This window comes from Maniola jurtina, chromosome 23, assembly GCF_905333055.1.
Source record: "Maniola jurtina chromosome 23, ilManJurt1.1, whole genome shotgun sequence".
In the NCBI taxonomy this organism is placed as follows: Eukaryota; Metazoa; Arthropoda; class Insecta; order Lepidoptera; family Nymphalidae; genus Maniola; species Maniola jurtina.
Window position 1 is genome coordinate 3,602,030 of NC_060051.1, and position 27,695 is coordinate 3,629,724.

A 27,695-nucleotide genomic window follows, 5' to 3' on the forward strand; every position below is an offset into this window, starting at 1 on the left:
TGTGACTCACACGCTAATAGGGTGACCAGGATATCAAATAAGACCACATCTTGTAATCTATCTACCGCGATTAATAGCCTCATCGGGTGAAAGAAGGGCTGGCTCTTTTTTGCGCAACGGATCAGCCTGGCTGTTCAGCGTGGGAATGCAGTGAGAATATTGATTCTTGGCACCATTCCACGCGGGCATGATTTGTATAGTTAGTATTAAGATAAGGCTAGCTTTAAGTTTTATTGTAATACTAGAGGATGCCCGCGGCTTTGCCCGCGTAGATTTCGTTTTTTTTGAATCCCATAGAAGCTCTTTGATTTTCCGGGATAAAAAGTAGCCTATGTCCTTCCTCGGGATATATCTGAAGTCTGTACCAAATTTCATTAAAATCGGTTCAGCGTTTGGGCCGCGAAAATGTAGCAGACAGACACACTTTCGCATTTTTAATATTAGTATGGATTTTCAATTAAAAATCTGTCTTATTCATCTTCGACAACGAGAACGAACACCTCTTTGCCACAGCAGTGTGTCCTATAGTTTTATTGGTGGGAGGCACGGGTTTGATTCTCGGCACGGGTTAGTTTTTCTAAATTGATTCAGGTCTGGTCTGAAAGGAGGTTTTGGCCTTGGCTAGTTACCATCCAAAGCTGTGTTGCTAAGCGATTTAGCCCTCTCCCATCTTAGACTGCATCACCGCTCACCACCAGGTGACATCGCAATCAAAAGCTTATGTTTTTTGTTCAGAATTAATTGAAAAATCCATACTAATATTATAAATGCGAAAGTGTGTCTGTCTGTCTGTTAACTTTAGGTACACGGCCTTTCCTTTTAACCAAGTAGGAGCCTACTACAGAGATGGGCAGGCTAATTTTCAACTCGGAAAATCAAAGAGTTCCCTCGGGATTTTGAAACTTAAATCCTCGTGGAGAAAGTCGGGAGCATCAGCTAGATCGTATAATATGGGTGAGTCCCAAAAAATAATTTATACCATGGTGTCACTACTTCCGAATTTCATATTCAGATTATGGTAATATGAATATTTTGAAAACATTGTATTGACATTAAATAATTAATTTGCAAGCGGTTAGACTACCATAGATGCCAGGCATTATAATAATATAATTAATTAATATAGTTTATTAAAATTAAAAGCGGTTTTAGTTACATTTAGTTTCCTGAAATCAGCTTCATTATGAACTAAACACGTATTTTAAATAGACTAGCAACCGACCATGGCTTCGCTCACGAAAATATAAATAGTCTTTGTTCTCTATCCCGTGTGAATCACTAAAAATCCGGCCTTATTAGTTGTGTAGGTACATTATAGAGGGAATCTTTGTGCAAAATAATAACAGTTTCATTTCGTTTCATTTCATAGGTTTGGGTTTATTATGGAACCACATATTACGTACCACATACCTACGTTTTCTTTAAAACCCCCTCTTTTTAGGAAAGGTTTTCAAAAAGTCCCGATCCCAAACGCTTTCAATGGTTTTCAAGGGATTTTTAATTTTTATACATTACCTTGCAAGTATCTAAACTAAAATTAAAACTATAACGATATGAAAGAAAAATCGAATAACTCGAAACAGAAAATAAATATTAGGTATTATCACAACTAGCTCTTTAAACATACAAAAAACCGGTAAGCGCTCAAGAAGTAACACTTAAATTTTTAGGGTTCCGTACCTCAAAGGGAAAAACGGAACCCTTATAGGATCACTTTGTTGTCTGTCTGTCTGTCTATCCGTCGTGTCTGTCAAGAAACCTATAGGGTACTTTCCGTTGACCTAGAATCATGAAATTCAAGGTCAAGCCGGAGTTTACTCACCCTCGTTGACTCTGCTATTGTTTATGATTCCCTTGACGGGTCTCAACAAACATATAGACAGACAAACAAGTGATCCTATAAGGGTTTCTTTTTTCTCTGGATATCCGGAACCCTGAAAAATTAAATATGATTTAGTGGTTTGTGAACTAAAGCTGGTATGTAGTAATAAACGCCCGTGTATCGTCGAGCACATAACCAAAAACCCCCGTATTCCAATTTGGAGGCACGGCCTGCCGTCAAAAACATAATTGGCATACCCTTCTCTCGGACGCCGACATAATGTTACAATTGCTAGATACGGCAAGTATTAAATAGGTATAGATTCATCATCATCACCGGCCCACTACTGAGCCTCTCAGAGCCTCTCAAAATGAAAAGGGTAATGCCATAGTCCACCACGCTGACCAAGCGCGGATTGGCAGACTTCAGACACCTTTGAGGACATTACGGAGAACTCTCAAGCATGTATGTTTCCTTACGAGTCACAAGTCACAATGTTGTTATTCACCGTTATGCTTTAATACATAACTTCGAAAAGTTAGAGGGCACGGAATCGAACTTCTAACCTTCTGATTAGGAGGCCACTAAGCTATCACTACTATTAGGAATAGATTAAGCCTGATGAAAATATTTTTTATCCAAAAATCTCATCTGTATGTTGACTACAATCTACAGGCACAGTATAAAGTAGGCCTGCGGGATAATTCGCTAACTCAGTGTCTAAGAATGAATGATGGCCACCAAGGTCGTTTTTTAATCCATTGAAGGTCTTCTACGAAACAATATTTTAATATCACCCAGTGAAGCAGCAATGTAGAACCAACCAAACTCGAATCACATACCTAGCAGTTCGGGTCGTTCCTTCGTCCTGCACTATGATCGGTCTAGACGGTTTCGTAGAACCTCTGTATGTAATGGTGGCACGGGTACAAGTTTGCAGATCTCCAATCTTTTCATGATACACAAGGAATAGCAAGTAATCCAAACCGTTGTCTTAATGATTTTATTCAACTCCCGTTGTCCCCGTTAACGGGGACACGGTTAACGGGGACACGGTTGACGGGGACGACGGGACTACACGATTATATTCATAAAATTTTAATTTTAAGTAAGGACTCATAAGAATTTTATTTCATTTATCATAATATAAGAAAATGACAGGTCAAGACAGAATTGGCTATCATCGCACACATGCCATTAAGCCGTTGAGCATGCCCGCGGGTAACGGGGGACGTAAATAGCCTACTGCCCCTAGGGTTGTCACCCATCCCTTTTTTAATTAAAAATAAAAGCTATCTTAGAAAACTGTTGCAAATAAAATTTTCTATTGCACTTCATAAAGCTAAAAATATTACATACTTACTAGATTTTAATTTCTGGATGAATTCTTGGGTAAAAGTAAAAGTAGCCTAATATATCCCTCTCGTGTTAGTTATCTCTGTACCAAATGTCCAGTTCGGTTAAACGGATGGACTTTAGAAAGGTGGCAAACAGACAGATAAACAGACACATAGATAAAAAATTCAATAAAAAATATCACAAAAATATTGACAACCAACTTCGACTAGAGAACTTCTAGCAAGACCTTTGTGATAAAACCATCATAGTTCGAGATGTGAAAACTCATACTAGAAGTAGAAATAGAAGAAAACATTGCAGAACATACAGAAAGAAAAGAAATATACAGGTGGCCATATCAATACCTAATACATCGAGAATTTCGAGCTTATGTCTAAAGACCCTATAAATAAAGCCGTAGACGCCATAAAAAACGTAGTGATCGTATTTACTCCATCAAGTTAGCTCATGAGCTTTATCGCACATATACACCTAATAAGCGGTAAAGCATGCCCTACAGGCACTAGGGGGACGTTAAGAAGTTGTTACCTAGGGTTGCCACCCATATTATTTATTAAGTTTTACTTTTTTGAGTTTGAGGTTTGAGTTTTTTGAGTTTAAGTTTGAGCAATTGATGAATTTCATAATGTCAACGTTGCATAGAAACAATCGACTTTGCATTCAGCTGCCCACAAGGTAGTGTAATAGTTACATCACTAGTGTATTGTATATCTACATACTCGTATAGTAACATTTTGCTTTAAAAAAGTTAACTGTTTAGTTTCTTACTGGCTGATAGAATCTGCTTTCCGAACCAGTGGTAGAATAGAATATATTTTATTCAAATAAGCTTTTACAAGTTTGAATCGTTAAAAAAAATTACCACTGGTTCGGAATGCCGTCCTATAGAATCCTGAGTAATTACAAATCGCAAGTGAGTTATTCTACATGAATTAAATATCTACATTTCATTTCATTTTCAGATATTATTTAATTGAGAAAATTGATGATTGCATGTTTATTATTGCTATACTTAATGTTTTACATGATGCAGAAACTAGAAATTTTGAGAGAACCAAATATGAACATAAGCTTTGTCACGTTTTGCATGTCTCACACACCTTAAGCTATGACAAAAAAAAATTAACGCTAACGGACGGACCGAAAATATACGCTTTTACATATTGAAAGAAAAAAAATAAAGGATAGATGTAAATAGAGGAAAATTTTGTAGAAGACTTAGAAAAGGTGGAAGTGCCGAAGGAAGTAAGAAGTCAGGTTTTTTATTTTTGTCGAATAAGTATTTTTGTATAACGAGCCGTCCCCATACAAGTACCGGGAACTAAGAAGAAAACTTTCAATATATTTTTGTCTCGATTCAAAAAAAGTTGTAATTGACAACCCTAACGACAGCTAGTGACAAATAGCTTACTACAGCTAATGACGGGAACCCGAGAGGACAGGTGAGCCACTTCTCGGAACAATGGAAACGCGCATGGAAATAACAAAACAACAGACGAATAGTTTGACAAACTTGCGCCCGTCTGGCTGGCGTGTGCTGCATAGAGACAGAACGGCATTGCGCACCCTATCGATTTACATCATTTTTTAATTCTTACAAAATTGAGTTTTTTTATTATAACTTTTTGTAAGTAATACGCAATTCTTCTTATAATGTTATTTGAGTATTTTTTTTTGTTTATTTTATTTTTATTTATTTATTTATGTACCGCCCACAGAGTTACACATTTAGATTAAATACATGTTGCTCCTTAAATTCTAGGGCTCTTATGCAACTCCACTTACGGGCAGTCACAGCATACATTAACATAAACATAAGTCGTACAGTAAAATATAAAATATAATATAATTGCTAACCTAAGGAATATGAAAAAATACCTAAGTTATAAATTTTAAAAGAATATAATAAGATGGAAATTAAATTAAAGTAAAGTTAAGTTAAACTAAGCTAAATTATCTAAATCATCTAAAATACAATATACTTACGGCTAGGGACTGACACTAATTATCGTTATCCTATTGAGGAATCGAATGATTTGAACAACTTGGCTTTAAATTTAGCCAGGTTATCGCAAAAGAGATCCGTGGTAATGTCCTTGTCCAAAAATTCCTTATATGTACTACTAAACCTTGGTATTAACGAATGACGACCTAGATTGGTTCTACTGATTCGGTGAGTGAACAGAGGAATAGGATACCGCGGTATACGGGAGGGTACTTTGAAGGATATTTGGCTCAACAGTTCCGAGTTATCCATGGTTCCGTTTGCAAGTTTGTGGAAGAATACCATGTCATGAACTTTGCGTCTGTCCGATAATGAATTTAATTTAAAAAGTTTAAGCCGAGAGATATAGGATTTTGTAGGTGATAAGTCGGTACTATTGTGCAATGAATGTCTGTATTTAACCTTATTTCCTCATACCATGTTTGTACGTACTTTATACTGTGTGATAAAAATAGTAAAAGAAATAAATGTACCTACCTACCTACACTAGAAATTTTAGTAGGTACATCTGCATTCTGCCAAATTTTTTTTATTCTAAAAGTATAATAATTCACTTAGACGCTAATTAGGGAAATATGGAAATAAATGTTAGGTACAGGTTTTCTCAAAAAAAAAAAAAGTTTGTGAGAAGACGTAACTCAAAAAAGTATGATACAAAACTTAAAAGAAAGAGTTGAAAAATATTAAATTTTATAATTCTAATTATACCACGTTTAAAAATGGCAATAAAATAACTATTTTGCAATACCTTTTCCATCGTATCTATATCTTCGGTTATATAGGTATAAGTCTACGTTGATCTCCGCATACCAGCCTCCGGAAAAAGGTCAACAACCCCAACCCTGAGTACCACCCCCGATTTGTAGATTTGAATATTCTACCCTCGAAATTTTAAGTATTAGGCACTTCCTACCCTCTAGTGGTTACCTACTTATTACACTATTAAAAAAAAGGTTATTATGTATTTTGGTTAACAAAACTTTTTGCTTCTTGTTTCATTATTTTTTGGAAAACATAATTTAGGTTGTGACGATTTCTAACATGAATTCATTCGCTACAAGTCTAAATTATAAATTTATAAATAACACCCCCGACAAGTGAAGCTTACAGTAACTAGAAAAGAGCTGATAACTTTCAAACGGCTGAATCGATTTTCTTGGATTATAGCTAAGAACATTCTCGATCAAGCCACCTTTCAAACAAAAAAAAAAACTAAACTAAAATCGGTTCATTAGTTTAGGAGCTACGATGCCACAGACAGATACACAGATACACACGTCGAACTTTAAGTAACCGTATCTTTTTGGGTCGGGGTTTAAAAATTATGGTAGACAAGAGCTTCGCGACACTGATGCGCGACCACGACGCGCGACCGCGACGAGCGACCACGGCACGCGACCGTGGCACGCGACACTGGCACATAGCTTTGTACAAAAAGGGCCATCCTCATTATCAGTGTCGATCGGTAGACTTTCACTGGACATAGGTCTTTTGTTTCCAGTTTCCACACGCCACGGTCTTACTCTGCGCCACCTGAATTGAGCTCCCTAGTCCCTGTAACTCGTTTTATGTCATCCTGTCTAGCAAAAAAACCCCACTCCGATCATTGTGGCGTTATTCGTAGGATACGATAGTTTACAGGATTCTTTGTGAAACGATATGTCATAAAATATCTTCAAAATCGTTCCTGTAGAGTTTAGGAGAAATTTGAACTGACACACAAACATATAACACCTACCCCACACGCATATAGTATACTGTCTCCGTTCTGACGTGTGTAATTACTTTCCCAAAGACTCCAGACGTTCTTAAAATAGGTACATATTTGCCCGTTTTGATAATACACACATAAAAAGGTTATATTCCAATTTCCATTCCGCTAAGCAAATTGTCCTCAAAGCTCAGTGTAGCGTCGCTGGTTATTCCGCGTCATTTCTTATACATTTCCGCAGTTGGTCCTCCGAACCGGATGCGAGCGCCGGAACTTCGTAACGAGGACATTATCGAATATTATCATATTTATAGGAGTCTTTATTGAAAGATATGCCTGTTTTAATAAAATTGGGATTCGGAAAATTCATTTTTATTTACTTAGTTCATATCTTTGGTGCTACCTATATCTATGTTATATACTAAGATAGATTAGACGCTACTTGGGCGCAAAAAGTAGAAATATTTATACTAAAAATTGTATGATGCATGGATTAAGTTTTTTTTAGTCCTATTACAGAACTAAAAAAAAATATGGATCACAAAAAACCCTTTTTGAATGGCACACTTTTCTAGCGGACTTGTATTAAATGTCCATTCCAGTGCTGTGAACGCATCTAAAGAAGTTTTCACTTCGATAAAGTAGCGCAGATGTGTATGAACTGGCCATAATGATTGTACTAATCACATAAAAAAGCATTCCGTCAAGGTTAACGCTTCGGTGACTTGCGACTTTGTCGTAGAGGAATGCAACTATAAGTAGACCGAAACTCCCAAGGTCGATTCCCAGCCTAAACACACACTAGCGAGCTGCCCCCCCACCCACACCAGCGCGCAGCACGTGAACGCTCGCCCCTACACATGGTCGCCATGGCAACGCAGCATCCTATTTCCACGCCCACTACCCCGGGGGCGAACTCTCAAGATATTACGCCCTACTTCGCCCGCATTGGTGAACTAAAGGGGTGTATGCTCATGCTAGCGTGAGTCCGTTTAGAGTCCGCTGCGATCTAGTGAAATTCCATTTTGAACTGAAATCTCGTGACATCGCCGGCCACGTAGATTGCTTTTATTGCCCGAGTATTATAATCATAAAAACTTGAAGGCTTCAATTTGTAAAAAGGAAAAAATACGTATAAGGTAGTTAGCGAATGCTAACCGAGCTCTCGACTCCATTCGCAACATTCAGCCGGCCGCTCGTTAACAAACCTATTCAATTTTGAAGTATTAGTCGATTGAGGCAACATTTCTCGCGTCCTATCGCCACGAGTTCCAATTAGCGACTGGAGCTCGTCGCTCGAGTGCCGGTGACGTCACGCGGCGCTTTCATGCCTTCAATAACTACCCTCTCGACGTGCCTTCAATAGCCGGCCACTCCACCTGGCCTTCATTAGGGACCTTCTCAATACACGCGGAGAGCTGAAAAGGCGACGCGAACCTACTAATTTCAAAAATGTAAGTTTTAACGAGAAAACTTGTTTAGCTAATAACGTCGGTGGCGCTGGCGAACCTCGCGCCGCCCCCGCCCCGCGTAATTGCGTGATTTAATTTTTTTAAATTATTACGAGCTGTCAACTGAACAAAGCGCTCGCTATCTTTTGTTACCGGTCGCGCCATAGACAAATCTTATTATGGAAATATTTTCAAATTAAGAACGCGCTGTGCTCCCGCATTATGCGTCTCGACTGTCATCATTGTCTATGGGTTCTTTTTGTTCGGGCTCGCATGTTGAGGCTTTTCGACCACCGTTTCGGTTATTTTTTCTCTTTTTGTTTTTTTTATCCGCTGTCCCGAGCGTGAATGGGGGGCTTTGTTTGTGCGTGTTTTATTATTAATTAGTGGGGTTTCTTTGTTCGTGGTAATTATTGTCTTAATAAGCAGTTCCTGCTCGAATGTGAAGGAGCGGCGAAGGAATTGTCAGCCACCTCGCTTTTAAATGGGTTAAGGAGATTTGAAATATTCAAAACTGGTTTTACGCTCTTTATACTTTGCGGTAGTTTCAACGTTCCCTTTGGCCGTGAAGTGGAGGAGCCTTTCTTGTCGCTAAGGATTTCCTTGTGTTACCCATAATCTAATTCTATCTCGGAACGGTTTCATGCTCTATTCAAAACTCTGTATTATGTTATGCTGAATGTATTACAGACACTCGGATTAAGAATACATAGGACAGATTGGTAGAGAAGGAATTATTTCTACGTACATTTTTAAACAAAATATCAAATAATATTATGAATTCGACATTAAATGAAAAAAGTCCATGAAATTATTACAAAAATACAAGTGATAGATGTATTTGACGATACAAAAGCACTTGTGAAAGTTTATTTCAATAAAAAATATTTCTATTCTATTATATATAATTTGAGCGTACGAAAAAAACGTGCAATACGTGTATTGGTAACATTCAAAAACTTCAATAGGCAATGATGAGATTAAAATTAATTTCGAATTAACTAAAAGCAAACAAAAAAGAAATACTACTTAATAATACTTAACGAAAGTCACTTAGAAAATTTAAAACATAGTTACAGAACAAATCGAAACAAAACGCCATAGAAAATGAACATGATAACACAAGAAAAATATGAAAAAAAAAACCATGAAATATTTCGAGTGCAGGAATAAAACCCGGGCACTTTGCAAGACGCGTCATGAGCAATTAAATTGTCATCATATCGTTATGGACCTATAAACTAAACTCCGTTGATAAACTTCAAGGAGACACAAAAATTGTATAACGTTAAGTGTAAATACCTCGCTTCTTTAAAAGTCTATCCACTTCTGTGGATGGTGAAGAAACAAGATGAATTTCGAATAAACTAGGGGCAAACATAAAAAAAGTGTTCTATACTTACCGTAACACACTTGCCTAGCAGCTTAAAAAAAATAGTTACAAAACCGTCAAATCTAAACAAAACGCCATACAAAATGAACAAGATATATAAAAAAAGATGAAAAAAGCCCATGAAACATTTCGAGCGCACGAACAAAACCCGGGCACGTTGCAAGACGCGTCATTAGCAAGTAAATTGGCGCCGGCACCGTATAAATTTCGTTCTACCCTCCCGCCCAATTATGCAAAATGGCACCCAACGAGGGCTATTCAACCACGCCGCACTTCCGAGTGTCTCACCTCTAATTAAACTGGAATCTTCTTTTCACCACTCTATTATGCGAAATAAACGACTGGATCGCTGGCGACACGTAGGCGTAAATTAATTATGGTGTTTCGAATCACTGAATGCTCCTTGTGTGTTTTGTGAACATTTTATTCGAGCTTCATTATATTATACTCCATTCAGCTTAAAAAAGTACATTTAATAATTACTATGTCGTCATTTTGTTGATCAATTTTACGTTGCATAGGTGAGAATAGACTTAAATTATCATCATTAGGAACCATTCATCGATGTTAGCAACCCATTGCCAATCCTGGTCTTTTCCAAAAATGGGAAGGTTTTGGCCACAATCCACCACTCTACCATCCAAAATATACGACTGGATCGCTGGCGACACGTAGGCGTAAATTAATTATGGTGTTTCGAATCACTGAATGCTCCTTGTGTGTTTTGTGAACATTTTATTCGAGCTTCATTATATTATACTCCATTCAGCTTAAAAAAGTACATTTAATAATTACTGTGTCGTCATTTTGTTGATCAATTTTACGTTGCATAGGTGAGAATAGACTTAAATTATCATCATTAGCAACCATTCATCGATGTTAGCAACCCATTGCCAATCCTGGTCTTTTCCCAAAATGGGAAGGTTTTGGCCACAATCCACCACTCTACCATCCAAAATAAACGACTGGATCGCTGGCGGCACGTAGGCGTAAATTAATTATGGTGTTTCGAATCACTGAATGCTCCTTGTGTGTTTTGTGAACATTTTATTCGAGCTTCATTATATTATACTCCATTCAGCTTAAAAAAGTACATTTAATAATTACTGTGTCGTCATTTTGTTGATCAATTTTACGTTGCATAGGTGAGAATAGACTTAAATTATCATCATTAGCAACCATTCATCGATGTTAGCAACCCATTGCCAATCCTGGTCTTTTCCCAAAATGGGAAGGTTTTGGCCACAATCCACCACTCTACCATCCAAAATAAACGACTGGATCGCTGGCGACACGTAGGCGTAAATTAATTATGGTGTTTCGAATCACTGAATGCTCCTTGTGTGTTTTGTGAACATTTTATTCGAGCTTCATTATATTATACTCCATTCAGCATAAAAAGTACATTTAATAATTACTATGTCGTCATTTTGTTGATCAATTTTACGTTGCATAGGTGAGAACAGACTGATCTCATAAATTATGATCACTGCATCGGATTAAATTCGATTAATCTGAAATCACTGCAACCTGGTTTTTTAAAAATCTAAAGATTGCTATAAACCGAAGGGTATCTGATGTACTAAATACTAGCTGACGCCCGCGACTTCGTCCGCGTGGATTTAGGTTTTCCGAAATCCTGCGGAAACTCTTTGATTTTCCGGGATAAAAAGTAACCTATGTGCTAATCCAGGATAATATCTACCTGCAGTCCCAGCCAAATCCGTCCAGTAGTTTTTGCGTGAAGGAGTAACAAACATACACACAAACTTACGCCTTATAATATTAGTGTGATTAATTTAATATCAGGTAGTGTGTTTGGAAGAAGCTAAAGTTATATGCATAACATAAGCAAAAATTTTTTTTTTAGTTTATAAATTACTAGCGACTTTGTCTGCCTAGCACTCGGGGTTAATGTCTATGACCGAAAGAATTTTCAGGATCGGATCATTAGTTCCTGAGTCTACCCCTTCATACAAACTCATCGCCAACTTTTACTTCTTCATAGATTGGTGGATTAGATAAATAATAGAATACGAAATGCTGATATAATTTAATACTAGAAGATGCCCGCGGCTTCGCCCGCGTGGATTTCGGATTTTTAAAATCCTGCGGAAACTCTTTGATTTTCCGGGATAAAAAGTAACCTATGTGCTAATCCAGGATATTATCTATCTCCATTCCAAATTTCAGCCAAATCCATTCAGTAGTTATTGCGAGAAAGAGTAACAAACACACACACACACACACACACACACGCACGCACACGCACACGCACACGCGCACGCGCACGCACACGCACACGCACACGCACACGCACACGCACACGCACACGCACGTCGCACACGCACACGCACACGCACACGCACACGCACATACACATACACACACACACACACACACACACACACACACACACACACACACACACACACACACACACACACACTTTCGCCTTTATAATATTAGTGTGATAGTGTGATTGTACAAGCCGTTGTTAATGTTAGCTTGTTTTGTTGCGTTTAGATTTCGATATCATGCACTTTGCATTTGATTTTTAAACCTAATCTCCAATTCCCATGTCATAAAACGAAATTAGTTTTTCAATCTCATATATTTCTACCTTTAGCAGTAGCCTCATCATAGTCATTGATGAATGAATAACGACATATATGTCATTAGACTTGATGTCGTTTATATGTAGATGTTTTAACAGGGCTCTCTCCGTCACTCGCTTCATACAATCGTAGTTCCAATTTCATTTGAATATTAAGCAACCAAAGTCCTTGAAATTTTGCAGACATATTTTAGAAACTAATATCTGTGTCTGTGGTGTTTTAGATTTTTCTAAAAATATGTAGTTTTAAAATTACAGGGGCTCAAAGATTTGTATGTAAATTTTTAAAACCGCGTAACTTTGAAACCGAATATTTTAACAGAAATCTGGAAAACCACAGACATAGATAATAGTTTTTAGAATATGTCTGCAAAATTTCATGGACTTTGGTTGCTTAATATTCAAATGAAATTGGAACTACGGTTGTATGGAGCGAGTGACGGAGAGAGCCCTCTTAACATTATAGAAGACGTTGAAAAAAGCGAGATAGTTGTGCGTCGTTTGATTAGTTCATGATCACTTTTAGATTATGATCGTTATTTATAAACGTCGTAAAAACTTATTAAACGTCATATAATTTTAACGAAACGCTGATTAATTTATAACGATTTATAACATTTTTGACATTTCTTCTTTTCTTTATAGCTTTCGTTTCGAGTGTTTTATGTTTTTATGACATTTTATTCCGGACACAAAGAGTACCGCTTTGCAATGATTGTCAGATTGTCTAGATATTGTCGTATTTGACACAACAACTTTAGATTTAAGCATATTTTTTGAAAAAAATGGCGACTCCACGACCTAAAATATTTGTTCGGGATTTTGCTAAGGTAATTAAAATATATCAGATACCTAGTTCGAAATCAAATAACACGCACCATCTAATCAAACCTCATAGTAAACTTAAAACTAAAGCTACGAGGGTTCCAAACGCGCTCAAGTCTGAGAAGAGCCCACAACAAACTCAGCCGGGTATGACTCACTTCTTTTTTTACATATACCTACCTACTTACCTAATGATGATGCTCACACTCGCGTGGATTTAGGTTTTTTAGGTTTAGGTGTGGATTTAGGTTTTAAAAGTACCATGGGAACTCTTGTTATCCAGGATAAAAAGGAGTCCATGTCCATAATATCTGGGATGCAGGTATCTCTGTACCTTTCATCAATATCAGTAAATCGGATGAGACGTGAAAATGGAACAGACAGACACACTTTCACTATTATAACTAGTATGTACATGCATATCTTTGTTTTTAACCCCTCACTCAAAAAGAGGGGTGTTATAAGTTTGACGTGTGTATCTGTGTATCTGTCTGTGGCATCGTAGCTCCTAAACTAATGAACCGATTTTAAGTAGCTTGATTGAGAGTGTTCTTAGCTATAATCCAAGAAAATCGGTTCAGCCGTTTGAAAGTTATCAGCTCTTTTCTAGTTACTGTAACCTTCACTTGTCGGGGGTGTTATAAATTTTTAATTTACACTTGTTAATACAATTTCCGTGTCCTTGTTTCAGGCGAGCAAGATGGGTCTTCCAGCGGGGGGAAGTTTATCCCTGTTCTGTCCCGGGGGCGACCTGGGGCAGCCCCCGCCCGCGCACATGGGCATCCCCCCACCTTACCAGCTAGACTCCAAATTAGGTAAGCTAGTAAGATATAGCTAGACTAGCTCATGTCCGCGTATTCGGCCGCGTGGACTATACAAATTTCAACCCCAAATTTTACCCTCTTAGGGGTTGATATTTCAAAAATCTTTTCATAGCGGATGTTTACATCATAATAGCTATCTGAATGCCTTTCAATCCGATCCGTCCGTCCTGTAGTTTAAACAGTGCGTTGATAGATCAGTCAGTCAGTTTTCCCTTTTATATAATTAGATAGATAATATGATGGAAGTGATAGCCTAGTAATAGAGGTGATAGACGTCGGCCTGTCCGGGGGTGCGGGGTGGGAAAGTTAACTAACTTTTCAGAGTTATAGGTACTGCATTTTCAACAATTAAATATCACTTGTTTTAAAACCTTTAAAAAAATTATAGGTGACCTATAGGTATGCCAGCTCTATCTGATTTCAATTTAGTGTGATGATATGATAAACATTATACATGTATATGTAGTATGTATAATGTATATACATATGTGTATATATTTAAAAAAAGTAGTATTAGTAGCAGCGCAGATTTTAAAAATATTGGGACATAAATAACTTTTTTCCTGTGTGGGTATTTATTTGAACCGACCGATAGTCGAGAGAGGAAAACACCTCAAAATCATCCCTTTAATTGCCGATATATTGAGTATTTTTGAGGTTTGCTAAAAATAGAGTACATGTGTACAGTAAATTATTTCGTTGGTTGTTTTAGCGGCGGGTCTCGCGCGGTCGCCGATGTACCCCTTTCCTGGGGGTACGTACCCCTACCCCATGCTCAGCCCCGAGATGTCACAAGTAGCGGCCTCGTGGTAAGTTACTAACTAATAATTTACTTATTCGCGTATAAGTTAACTTGTAGCTGTACTTTATTTTATGGATTTGATTATAATTTTTATGTCAAGTGCGAGTCGGTTTCGCACACGAGGGTTCCGTGCCATCGTACAAGAAACAAAGAAGAAATAAAACTTGTTTTTTTTTTTTTGTTATTTAACCACTTTACGGTTTTCGGATTTTTCCCCTTTACGTGTGCTATGAGACATTGCTACCTGTTAAATTTCATTATTCTAGGTCAACGAAAAGTACTCTATAGCTTTTGATTTCCTTCGACACGAAGGATAGACAGACAGACAAACAAAGAAATCCTATCATGGCTCCTTTTTTGTTTTTCAAAATTGTAAAGTCCCATTGATTCATTAATTTAATATCTGCTATTGTTTGTACAGGCATACCCCGAGCATGTACCCCATATCGTCGGCGGCCAGCGGGTTTCGGAGTCCGTACCCCACGACGCTGCCTATCAGCACTTCTAGTCTATCGAGGTAAGCTTTGTACAGATATAGGGGAAGGTGGGGGAAAATCGGATAGGGGGTGAAACTGGATAGCTGCTATTTCATTTTTCCGTGTATAGCCAGGTCGTTCTAACTAGTGAAGAAATACGGACGGACGAATAACTAGTGAAGAATACAGCATTCCGAACCAGTGGTAGATTATTTTGACGATTCAAAAGCACTTGTAAAAGTTTAATTGAATAAAAATAATTTGAATTTGAATTTGAATTTGAATTTGGACAAACGCTTACTCAGTATGATTATAAATGGTCGCATACCCCACGACGCTGCCCATCAGCACTTCTAGTGCTAAGCTAAACTATCGAGCCAATTTTTTTTAGACACTCAAAATATAATAGTGTGCCAAGAACTTTTGAGCTGGATCCTTCTTCATCTTTCTACTATCGTACCACAAGGAATCATCAGGGCACACGAGTATGTATGGATATATATTTGTGTGGTCAGGGGCTGCACCTTAACGTAGTCGAAATTATACGGATACGTACGAAGCGATTTCTTCCTCGTTTCTAATTCGAACCGCTAGGATATGAAACGCCCTTCCGACATCAGTTTTCCCTACAGGTCCCTTCAAGTCTAGAAGGAATGGGCATCTTCTAGGCAACCATGGTCCATCTCGGGCTGCATCATCACTTGCCGGAAGGTCTGATTGCAGCCAAGCGCTAGTCCACCAATTCAAAAAAAAAAAAAACGCTCTGCCTTTCATACAAAATGTAAGAAAAGCACAGCGTAATTATGGCGATTTACGTTTTTGTAGCATCAATATGGCGAAAAATTCGCCTTATCAAAATATTTTACTGATTTAATTAAGTATCATATCCAAGAATAATGAATATACCTAGAATCTAGATAATGCTTAATTTTGTATGTTGTCCTTACAGTGAATTGTACCGGTTCTCCCCAACGCTGGGCGGCGGCCTGGGCCTGGGGTTAGGTCCAGCGCTGGTGGCGCCTCCCCCCTCCAAGTCAGATCTATTCACACACCATTCGAGGTAAGAAGCTGCCATCAACCCATCGCCGGCCCACTACTGGGCACAGATCTCCTCTTCGAATAGGAAATGTTTAGGTCATAGTTCTACTACGTTGATCAAGTGCGGAATGGCAGACTTCAGAGTTCACACACCTTTGAGAAAATCATAGAGAACTCTCAGACGTGAAGGTTTCCTCAAAATGTTTTTCTTCACCGTAGGTATTTAATTGCTAATCGCACATATCTCCGAAAAGCTGTTAGAGGTGCTCGCCCAGGATCGAAATGTTTTCCCCTTCTAACACGTAGCGATGCAAGTGTTCTCGATCGCGCGCTCTGTGCTCGGGTCGATGAACTTGTGTGCGCGGAATTTAAACAATAAAGCCATTGAAACTGCGACATTTCTCTTCGTGATTTTATAAGTAAGGTAGCAAGTGTTACATATAAAATGGCTTTTCACGTGATTTTTCACATGCTACCTGTGAAAAGGCCCACCTCTTTAAGTAATCCTATACTTATACCAGCTATAATCACGTATTTAGTTACTTTAAGAGGGGTCTCTCCGTCACTCGCTCCATATAAACGCATACAAACGTAGTTCCAATTTCATTTGAATATTAAGCAACCAAAGTCCAGGAAATTTTGCAGACATATTCTAGAAACTAATTAATATCTATGCCTGTGGTTTTCCAGATTTCTGTTACAATATTCGGTTTGAAAGTTATGCGGTCTTAAAAATTTACATATAAATCTTTGAGCCCCTATAATTTAAAACTACATATTTTTAGAAAAATCTAAAACACCACAGGATTCTGCAAAATTTCATGGACTTTGGTTGCTTAATATTCAAATGAAATTGGAACTACGATTGTATGGAGTAAGTGACGGAGAGAGCCCTGTTAAATGGAAATAACTCAGGATAGTTTAAACGTTAAATGGTCCACCTCTATTACAATTTGTAACATTAACATTCATCCGTGTAAGTTTTTAAATAAAGGGGTAGGCAAAATAATAAATGTCGCGTGCGTGAATGTGAACAACAACCGGGCAATTTGTAAGTTGTCCGACGTATTTGAAATTATAATGTCGCAGTAAACGGTCCAATGTACGGCGATAAACCACATTGTTGGCGATCACCCTTGCTTTTACTTGCCTTGTCCACAGTTAGGGTTGCCACCTTTTTTTATCAATACTATTATTAATGTTATAAATGCAAAAGTGGTATCTGCCTATTTATGGTATTTTGACGGTTCAAAACCACTTGTAAAAGTTTACTTCAATAAAAATATATTCTATTCTAAAAAAAAAATTCTATTCTATATGCTAGCTTTTCTTATCTGCTTAACCGTTTTTTACAGTTATTTACGACAGTTGTTAAATATAGAGATAGTTTGCATCCTAGAGCAGAACATCAAAGAGTTCTCATGGAATTTTCAAAAACCTAAATCCACACATACTAAGTCGCAGTCAATATCTAATAGAATATAAAGTTTGGGTGAAATAAAGTTCATTACTTTATTACAAAAATACGGGTGGCAGCCCTATTCACAGCATGCACAGTTAACTCTTTGTTATTATTGCAGGTAGGTATACGAATTATTATGAATGATTGAATAAACGTAAGGTTAATAATTTTTCATTATATTTTTTTCTGAAGAGTTTACTTCGTGTTTTGTCTCACAAAACTTCTTGACCTGACTTTATAATTAGACAAATTGAAATAAAAAAATGTAAAATGGAAACTATACAAACAAGACCAATAATACTTGCCACCATTGCTCAACTCCAATCCAATGTTTTCTTTGCCTAGCTGTTATTAACTCAACTCAATATTTATTACTTTATAAAAACAATTGGTCAAAGGCACTGGCGTGCACAGAGTTTAAAGCCAGGGTAAGCATTAAGGTATGAGTTTATTTTCTGCCAAGCCATAATGGAAAATAAGTGTTGATTTAGTACAACTGGGGTAGGCAGTGCTTTTATACCTCTGTGAGCTGCACGCCACTGGTCAAAGGGTCCTGTACCATCGTACAAGTATAAGACTTTTTAATTTTCATGGCGGCCATTTCTAAATTTTTATTATTTGTTATAGCGGCAATAGAAATACATTCTGTGACAACTCTCTACCTATATGGTTTACGAGATACAGCCCGCTGACAGACGGACAGACGTACAGCGGAGCCTTAGTAATAGAATTCCGTTGGCATTCTTCGAATACGGAACCCTAAAAAGTCAAATTCTTGACACCATTGCTGAACTCCACATTATATCCAACTAGAGGATGCCCGCGACTTCATCCGCGTTGATTTAGGTTTTTAAAGATCCCATGGGAACTGTTTGATTTTCCGGGATAAAAAGTAGCCTATGTCCGTCCCCGGGATATAAGCTGACTCTGTACCAAATTTCGTCAGAATCGGTTAAACTGTTGGGCCGTGAGAAGGTAGCAGACAGACAGACACACACTTTCGCATTTATAATATTAGTATGCATGGTTTCTTTGCTTAGCTATTACATAGTCCGAGCCAAAAATTACTTTGTACAAGTGTAAATTAAAAATTTATAACACCCCCGACAAGTAAAAGTTACAATAACTAGAAAAGAGCTGATAACTTTCAAACAGCTGAACCGATTTTCTTGGATTACAGCTAAGAACACTCTCGATCAAGCCACCTTTCAAACAAAAAAAAACCAAATTAAAATCGGTTCATTCGTTTAGGCGCTACGATGCCACAGACAGATACACAGATACACAGACACACAGATACACACGTCAAACTTATAACACCCCTCTTTTTGGGTCGGGGGTTAAAAACGCAATTGAAAATCATAAAGAGGACGCCAGATTAAGTAAGCAATATTATCAATAACATTTGACACTATCACGATTACTGATATCAATCGTCCAATCTTATCAGTGCTATTACACGGCTAAACTACCCCTCCAGCTACATTTTACCCCTAAATCTGCCCATATCTGCCCCTCTAGATCAAAGATACGCCGCCGCGCGGGTAGGGTTACCATAATAATATGACAAATTGAAAAGTCCTGACAAAAGCCTAATTTCTAGCTAAAATTCTTGACTTTGTAACTAATTATTCTATTCTACATAATCTCTAAATTAAACTAAAATGGTTGGTACAAAATTACTGCTATACTTTTCATAATGCTCTCTGCGGATTAATATGGCATTGTACCAGTCAATTTTTAAATTATTTTCATATTTTAGAATCAGCCATACTTGGACACGATCGCGTGTGACCTAATTGCTATATTAATTATATGACATATATCATGAATAACACTGGTTGTTTCGAATCAGTTTAACTGAGAAAAGCCGGCAAGTAACTCAGTAGTTAATTACTAGTTTGTAGTTTTACTATTTAGTGGTCAGCTGAATGCAAAGCCGATTGCTTCCTTTATTTAATTTTTTCAAACTTTGCTATTAATTGTTACCAAAATATCTTGGAAAAAATAAAATAAAGTTAACTGTTACTTGATATGTCTTTCATCGACACTCAAAAATCCAAATATTTTCCGAATTCAGGACGGAATCCTGACAAGTGCCAAAACATCCTGAAGTGTGGTAACCCTACGCAGGACAGATGTGCAAATGTTCGCGTGAGGGGCAAATTGTTTTATGAATTTTATGAATTACCATTCTCTAAAGTAGGTCATTTTCTGTAAATGATGGGTTTTTGGATTATCGCTGAGTTTGATCGGTTTTCGGACCCCAAACGCCATATTACGGTCGTTCTAGGTGTGTTTTAATATTGGGTTTAATTACACATGACTGCGTCTGCGCACGTGTGAATGGTTTTATGTTAGACTAGCTGATGCTCGCGACTTTCTTCGCGGGGATTCATGTTTTAAAAATCCCGTGGGAACTTTAATTTTCCGGGATCAACTATACCCGCCCGTTTTCGAGATACAAGCTAAATACGTACCTATCAAATAGACAATACCCAAGACTTCGTTCAAGTAGATAGGTTTTCTGCTTACTATGTATATCCCGTGGCAATTCTTTGATTTTACGGGATGAAAAGTAGCCTATGTCCTTTCCCGGGATGTATTCCAAGTCTGTACCTTTCATTAAAATAGGAAAAGTGATGATGTAGCATGAGATGCGACGCGTTTACCTAGAAGATGCCTATTCACTCTAGTTTTAAAGATACCCGGATTGTAATTGGTAGGAAAAACATATCGCGGAAGAGTATTTCAAATCTTAGCCATGCGTATGAGGAATGATAACGCAAAACGTTTCGTGCGTGTAGATGGAATGTCGACGTCATAAGGACTCGCCCGTTCTCTTGTCGCTCCTAAAAATGATACCGAATCTCCGAATCCGATGATACTTCAAGAGTGAAGACGAGTGTCCGCAACGATGCACCAGTCAACTCGATTAAAAACATTTAAAATTATTTAATTAAAAACCAATTAACAAGCACGCAACAAGATTCCACGTGTGTGCAATTGCGCAAAGGTTTAAAATTAAAAACGCTTTGCAAATCAACAACAGGTCGAAGGCATTGTAATCTTACACCTTTCAGCGCGGGCGCACTCCTCGTTTAATACATGCCACATCCGTCAGAAACATATAATCACTGCGTTTTAGAGTGGTCTCAGTGTCAGCGGATAGTTGCTTTTTCTTTAGTTTGCTTAAAAGATAAAGAAATCGCAGACATCTCGGGGCCTCGAGAGCTCAACGGTTGAGCAACGAACTGAATTCCGAAAGGTTGGCGGTTCAAACCCCACCCGTTGCACTAAATTGTCGTACCCACTCCTGGCACAGGCTTCACGCTTAATTGGAGGGGTAAGGGGGGTATTAGTCATGATTAGCATGGCTAGTATTCTTTTAAAAAAAGGCGTAAGTGACGTGAGTTGCCCGGCGCTTAGACCTATAGTAAAGGTTTTTTTACTCGTATTATGATTTCAATGGCAGTTCGCGGTAACAGGGTCGTATGGGCCGCGTATAGTGCGTATTTCAGCGAGAAAGCTTCTTGTTTACTTCTATCTTTTCTTCAAGATGAGGAAATGTATGAAAATTTTTATAATTTTATTTTGTCATTATACTTCAGCATTGTGTTTGTCAGACCAAAGTAGCAGACCAGAGACCAAACCATGTAGCAAACCAAGACAAGTAGCATGGGTACGTGTCGTCATTATAACCTAATTACCAAACACCCTATATAAGTCTATACTCTGCAATCATATTTGTAATATGGCTATTTTACCAGTTCTCTTCATGGTTTTTAAGTTTGTAATCTCCTATTTTGAATCTTCAGCTCAAATCGCTCAGCTTATCATCCCGCTCGCATTACCACCGTACACATATACAAGTTCAGGTACAATCATGTAAATAAGCTGCCGGTGGAGAAATTTAATTAAGATGATATATGAGACGCCCTCGGCTAACGGACCACTTTGTGGTACAGTCGCGAACAGATCATAATCGATAAGACGTTATTATGTCTCGAATATCGATACTATGTAACTAGTGGTTCGAGCTGAACTAAAATCTTACGTGATATGAAATCGTGCCACCTGTTATATACTTTGCCACAAAAATAATTGATTTCAAACTGTCGGAGCGTCATATTAAATATTTGTTTTTGGAATAATTATGTGTGTATTATTATTCAGAAGTTGTAAGCCTCTGACTGACATGACGGATGGACGGAAAATGTATCGAAACTAGCCCTGAGTATGCTAAGGAATGATAACGCGAAACGTTTCGTTCACCCTCTCCGAAATATATCCTACAAGTGACCCGCTCCTGCTTCGCACCGGTAGCTTATTACAATTTTCGTAAGGATCTCTAATTTTTTGAAACTAAAATATGGCATGTCACGCAGGAACAATGCAGCTTTCGACTACTGGAAGAATTTTCAAAATCGGTTCAGTAGTTTTAGAGCTTACTTCCTACAAACAAACCCTCAAACTTTATTTCTTTATAATATTAGTATAGATAAAACACCGATAAGCCGGCAACCTTTTGGCAGGTAGGTAGGTCTTAAAGCACACTTATGGGGTATGTGTGATATAAGACCTACCTACCTACCATATTTCATGATTCTAGGTCAACAGGAAGTACTCAGGTTTTTTGACAGACACGATAGACAGACAAAAAAGTGATCATTTATAAGGATTCCGTTTTTCCTTTGAGATACGGTACCCTAAAAATCGTAATAACACAAGTGAACCCGTGGGCATAGCTACTCGACGAAAATATGAAATGTTCGCGAAGGTACACAATAATTACCACACTACCAGGTTTGAAGACTGGATGGAGGCGCGGGCATTGTGTTGTTTTCTTTCCTTTCTCGCCCTTCGTTCCTGCCTTGCCTTACGAGTGCGCAAACTTATGCTTTATGAGCTACTTAACACGCTTTATGTAATCACAAAGTCGGCAATAATAAACGAGGTTTGTTTTGTCGTTCACTTCAGCCGATAGATATTCACCGCGGGACCTATGTCCATGTCCAGCCTATCTGATAGGATAGGATCTATCTATATAGGTCTCTGGTATAGACTTAAACACGCTATGGTCTTGCACCACCTGGATCCAGCGACTTCCTTCAACTCGTTTGATGTCATCTCTCCACCTGGAGTGAGGGTCTGCCAACTCAATGCTGCGTTTTCAGGTGCCAGGTCACCATTCCAGCACCTTCGAACTTCCACGTCTATCTTCGAACTATATTTTAATACTGGATGATGCCCGGGACTTCGTTCGTTCGTGAATAAATGTCTATAAACCTACCTCAGTATAATCTACATATCTCCATTCCAAATTTCAGCCAAACCCGTCCAGTAATTTTAGCGTAAAAGAGTAACAAACATACACACACACTCATACAAACTTTCGCCTTTATAATATTAGTGTGATGCGCCATCAACCTTATTAGAAACATTTCACTACTTTCTTAAAAAGTAGTTTACCTCCCTTTTTGATTTTGAGACTAATACTAGAATTTTGGAGAATTTTGGTATATACGCCTGTATGGTTTGAATCCCGCAATGCAAGTATATCTTGAATTCCCCACGTACCCAATCTAACTAAAACACAACACAAGCGGCTATTTAGTGCGTTAAAAAGCTAAGTAGCTCACACAGCGCCGTTCAGAACTCTATCAAAAGACTCTGAAAGCGCGAGGAGAAAGCCGACAGCACAATGCCTTACGCTGCAGCATCCAAACGAGCCATTCAGGGAAGATTTTACACGCGGAAAAACCGGCGCTTTTATACCCAGCACAGTTAAAGCAGCTACAGATGTACCAACAAGTTGGCTGCCGACACGTCGCGTTCCAACTTCGTAAGACATGCGCACGCGTCGCAGGTAACATGCGTTATACATACTTTGAAAAGTTTCTGTATTTCTGGTTGAATAAAGGGTTTTAAAAAAAAAATAACATTACATAAAAAAATTACTTAATTTTTTTAAATTTATTACATTAAAAAGTAACTTTAAAATATTTATTTATGTAATTAAAATGATCTGCAATTTCGTAGCAGACATAATACTTAACAAAACCAAAGGTTCTAGACTGACTTTTCAAGTTTACTTTAACTTACAACTTTGGCAGATTACATTACGTTATTTTGGAGGCACATTTCTCTTACATGAACCCTGACCTTGGATTTTGACTGCAAAATAATCAGTGCATTTATAAAACGAACATGAACTGCGAGCGAATTTGTCAGCATGTAGGTACAAAGTCACATAATAATACCAACATCGATTTTGGAACTAACTTACAGGCGCGCCTGTAAGTTAGTAGGCGTGTAAAAAAGATGGCTGCTGAGTGCTGACACCAGTAACAACAACAACAAATAATTACGAGTATGTCAGGCTCGAACCCAAGTGTCTAGCCAATCACTACTGTCGTACCTTCTCCTAGCACAAGCCTGACGCTTAGTTGGAGAGGAAAGGGGAATATTAGTCATTTAACATGGCTAATATTCTTTTTTTTTTTTTTTTTAAAACTACCTAAAGACATGAAAAAGTCTACTGCCAACCGTAGTTGGCCTTGTATGTTATGTTGGGATGTCTGTAGATTCGATAAAACCAGCACTTTTATACTGAGCTGTACACTATCATGAGAGAAACTAGGATTTTGTTTTGTCTTGAAACTAGAATTTTGTTTACGAAAAAACTTAAAAATGTAAAACATTTTTTTTGACGCTGCTTTTTCAAATAACAGATTGAGATGCATTTTTTTCATATAAACCTATGTATCTAAAAACTATGTATCACTACTGTCAAATTTTTAACAAAAATAAGACAAATTCAGACTCGCTACGCCTTCGCACGGCATGTTGTAAAATATGAGGCATGGATTTAGGTTTTTAGGAATCCCGTGGTAACTATGATTTTCCGGGATTAAAAGTAGTCTATGCCCATCTCCAGGATGCAAGCTCACTATATACCAAGTAGGTAAATCCCGCAACTACGCCCATGCGTGTTTAGGTTTTAAAAACCCCATGGGAACTCTTTCATTTTCTAGTAGTAAAACAAGCCATGTCCTTCCTCGGGATTCGCAAGCCATCTCTGCAGTACTTTTCACCAAAAACTGTTAAACGAATGAGCCGTAAAAAGCTAGCAAACGACAAACTTTCGCATAAAATATAGTATTAGTAGGGATTTAAATTAAATATACTCTCTTCCTTTTTATCATCATCATCATGATCAACCCATTTCCGCCCCACTACTGAGTACGGGTCTCCTTTCAGAATGAGAAGGGTTTAGGTCATAGTCTTCTTTTTTATAAATAGGCATTATTTTAAAATTTATGTAAACTTGAATAATATCCAAACTGCACTATACTATCCCTACTGTAATAAATGTGTCCAAGCGACTATCCATAGACATTATTATACTTTAAGAGGGCTCTCTCCGTCACTCGCTTCATACAAACGTAGTTCCAATTTCATTTGAATATTAAGCAACCAAAGTCCATGAAATTTTGCAGACATATTCTAGACACTAATATCTGTGTCTGTGGTTTTCCAGATTTCTGTTAAAATATTCGGTTTCAAAGTTACGCGGTCTTAAATATTTACATACAAATCTTTGAGCCCCTGTAATTATAAAACTACGTATTTTTAGAAAAATCTAAAACACCTCAGACACAGATATTAGTTTCTAGAATATGTCTGCATTTAATGGACTTTGGTTGCTTAATATTCAAATGAAATTGGAACTACGATTGTATGAAGCGAGTGACGGAGAGAGCCCTGTTATTTTTTTAAAAGAAAAACCTACTAACATGTCAGTGATTAATAAGAATGCGTATTTCCACTCTTTTTCCAATTTTTTACTCCGCTTTCTTGTAACGGAAGTTGTGCGTCCGTGTCGCCGTTTCCCCGAACTAATTTACCGAATAAACTACACTTGACGTATCGAACAGCGGACCAAGCGCTCAGGGTCTTCCCACACGTATCCGTATTCAGCACTGAGGATTTGTGTAGTTAATAGATGGTTGAAACAATTCTTAAGACGAAGTAAGATGCCAGTCAATGTAGAAAATCAAATGGATTAAATACCCAATACAGCACAATAAACGTACTCGTATTTATTGTATTTACTTTAGGTTGAATAAAAGTTAATTTTTCTTCTAATTAACCAATCGATTTTTCGATTCCCTAACGTTTATAATATCAAAATCCGTAATATTTGAAAGTCCCAGTTTTACAATGCTACAACTTTGTTAAAGTTAACACTGCTCAGCCGTCCTTGTCTTAGGTTTATTATACTATTTTAGTAATCATATAATAATGTTTAAGACTATGTAATTTGGTTTTCCAGCAAATAACAACCGAACTTCTAATAACAATTTTTACGAGTTATATTCAGTAACCACTATGGCATAAGAACTGAATATCGGTTATAGACACCGATAGAGATGGTACTCGTATAAATAACGTAGTCCATAACGCAGTCATTTGCTAGACACTTGTATGTAGTGTACAACTAAATTACATCACACTATCACACTTTACAGTAATATTATAAAGACGAAAGTTTGTGTGTATGTGTGTGTATGCATGTTTGTTACTCCTTCACGCAAAAAGTACTGGACGGATTTGGCTAAAAATTAGAATGGAGATAGATAATATCCTGGATTAGCTCGTAGACTACTTTTTCCCGGAAAATCAAAGAGCTCACGGGATTTCGAAAAACCTAAATCCACGAGGGCGAAGTCGCGGGCATCGGATAGTAGTCTATAAGATACGGAGTGTGCCTGCCGGTAGTATTTGCACGTAGACATGAACAATGATGTTTAATAGATACACGCAACTCATTTGCGTCTAGTAGCGTATGAGTGTGTGTAGACCCTTCCACATCTTTAATGTTTTGTCTATTTTAGCGTCACCCGCAGGAAGTCGTTATTCAGGATTCCAACACCTCCCTGTTATGAATACAGTCAAGGAATCATATAAATTGGCTGGGTGGACACCGTTCAACCGTTTTTGTGTTCGAATCGCCTTTATTCTTCTTCTTAATGGTATTCTTTTAATTGGGTACCAAAATATATTTTAATAAATGATCACTTATTAATATTAACAGCGTTTCCTTTATTAAATTTGAACATTTTAATGCCTATGGAAGTATTTATATCTTTACAAAAATAAAAAGCGGTCAAGTGTGAGCCGGACTTACACGCGAAGGGTTCCGCACCCATCGTACAAGAAATCTCAAACCAAAATGACATGCAAGTTAATGACGGACAGCTCCATCTTGATGTGATTTGATAAACTAACTGGTCGGGAAGACAAATCTTTTTTTTTTTTGTGATGTACACAACTCTTTGTGACAAATACATATATAATTTTTACTTGTGCTATAAGACATTGCTACCTGACCAAATATCTGGTTATATATGGTTCTAAGCCAACGGGAAGTACCCTATAGGTTTTGATATCCCCAAATTGACAGACACGACAGACAGACAGACAACGAAGGTAACTTTTTCTTTGAGGGTACGGAACCCTAAAAACTTCGTAAACTTATTTAAAAACTTTTTAAAGAATAAACTCCCCTTAATAATAAAACAATCAATGGCCAACAGGTATTTAAAATCGATGTAATAGACGGCACATGTCAGTGACATGCGCACGCGCCGGAAGCGTCTATTCCCGACCGGACGCGTGTGTGCGTCTTTGTGTCGTTACCTCCTAAACACCGTGACGATGTGATAACTTGTAACTATGGTCAGGTTAAAATATGCTAGCGACTTAATGGTAGATTTTCGTATCATCATCATCATCATTATGATCAACAGCTCACTACTGAACACGGGTCTCCTCTTAGAATGAGAACTCCTCTTTGACTTCGTTTTCATGGATTTGGGTTTTTAAAAATCCAATTTCCAGGAAC

At 37.7% G+C, this 27,695-nt stretch overlaps 1 protein-coding gene across 8 annotated transcripts in view; it reads left to right on the forward strand.

Moving 5' to 3' along the window:
- The window catches only part of LOC123877387 (protein pangolin, isoforms A/H/I/S), a 238,979-nt gene that overhangs the window by 200,667 nt on the left and 10,617 nt on the right, over nt 1-27,695 (forward strand). For 4 of the 8 annotated variants that reach the window (XM_045924117.1, XM_045924115.1, XM_045924112.1 and 1 more), the window contains exons 5-8: nt 13,875-13,998; nt 14,720-14,816; nt 15,222-15,326; nt 16,235-16,345. In XM_045924117.1, the coding sequence (XP_045780073.1) occupies nt 13,875-13,998; nt 14,720-14,816; nt 15,222-15,326; nt 16,235-16,345 (437 nt within the window). The remainder of the gene's footprint in view (nt 1-13,874; nt 13,999-14,719; nt 14,817-15,221; nt 15,327-16,234; nt 16,346-27,695) is intronic. The other 4 variants (XM_045924119.1, XM_045924120.1, XM_045924118.1 and 1 more) reach the window with 1 other exon arrangement.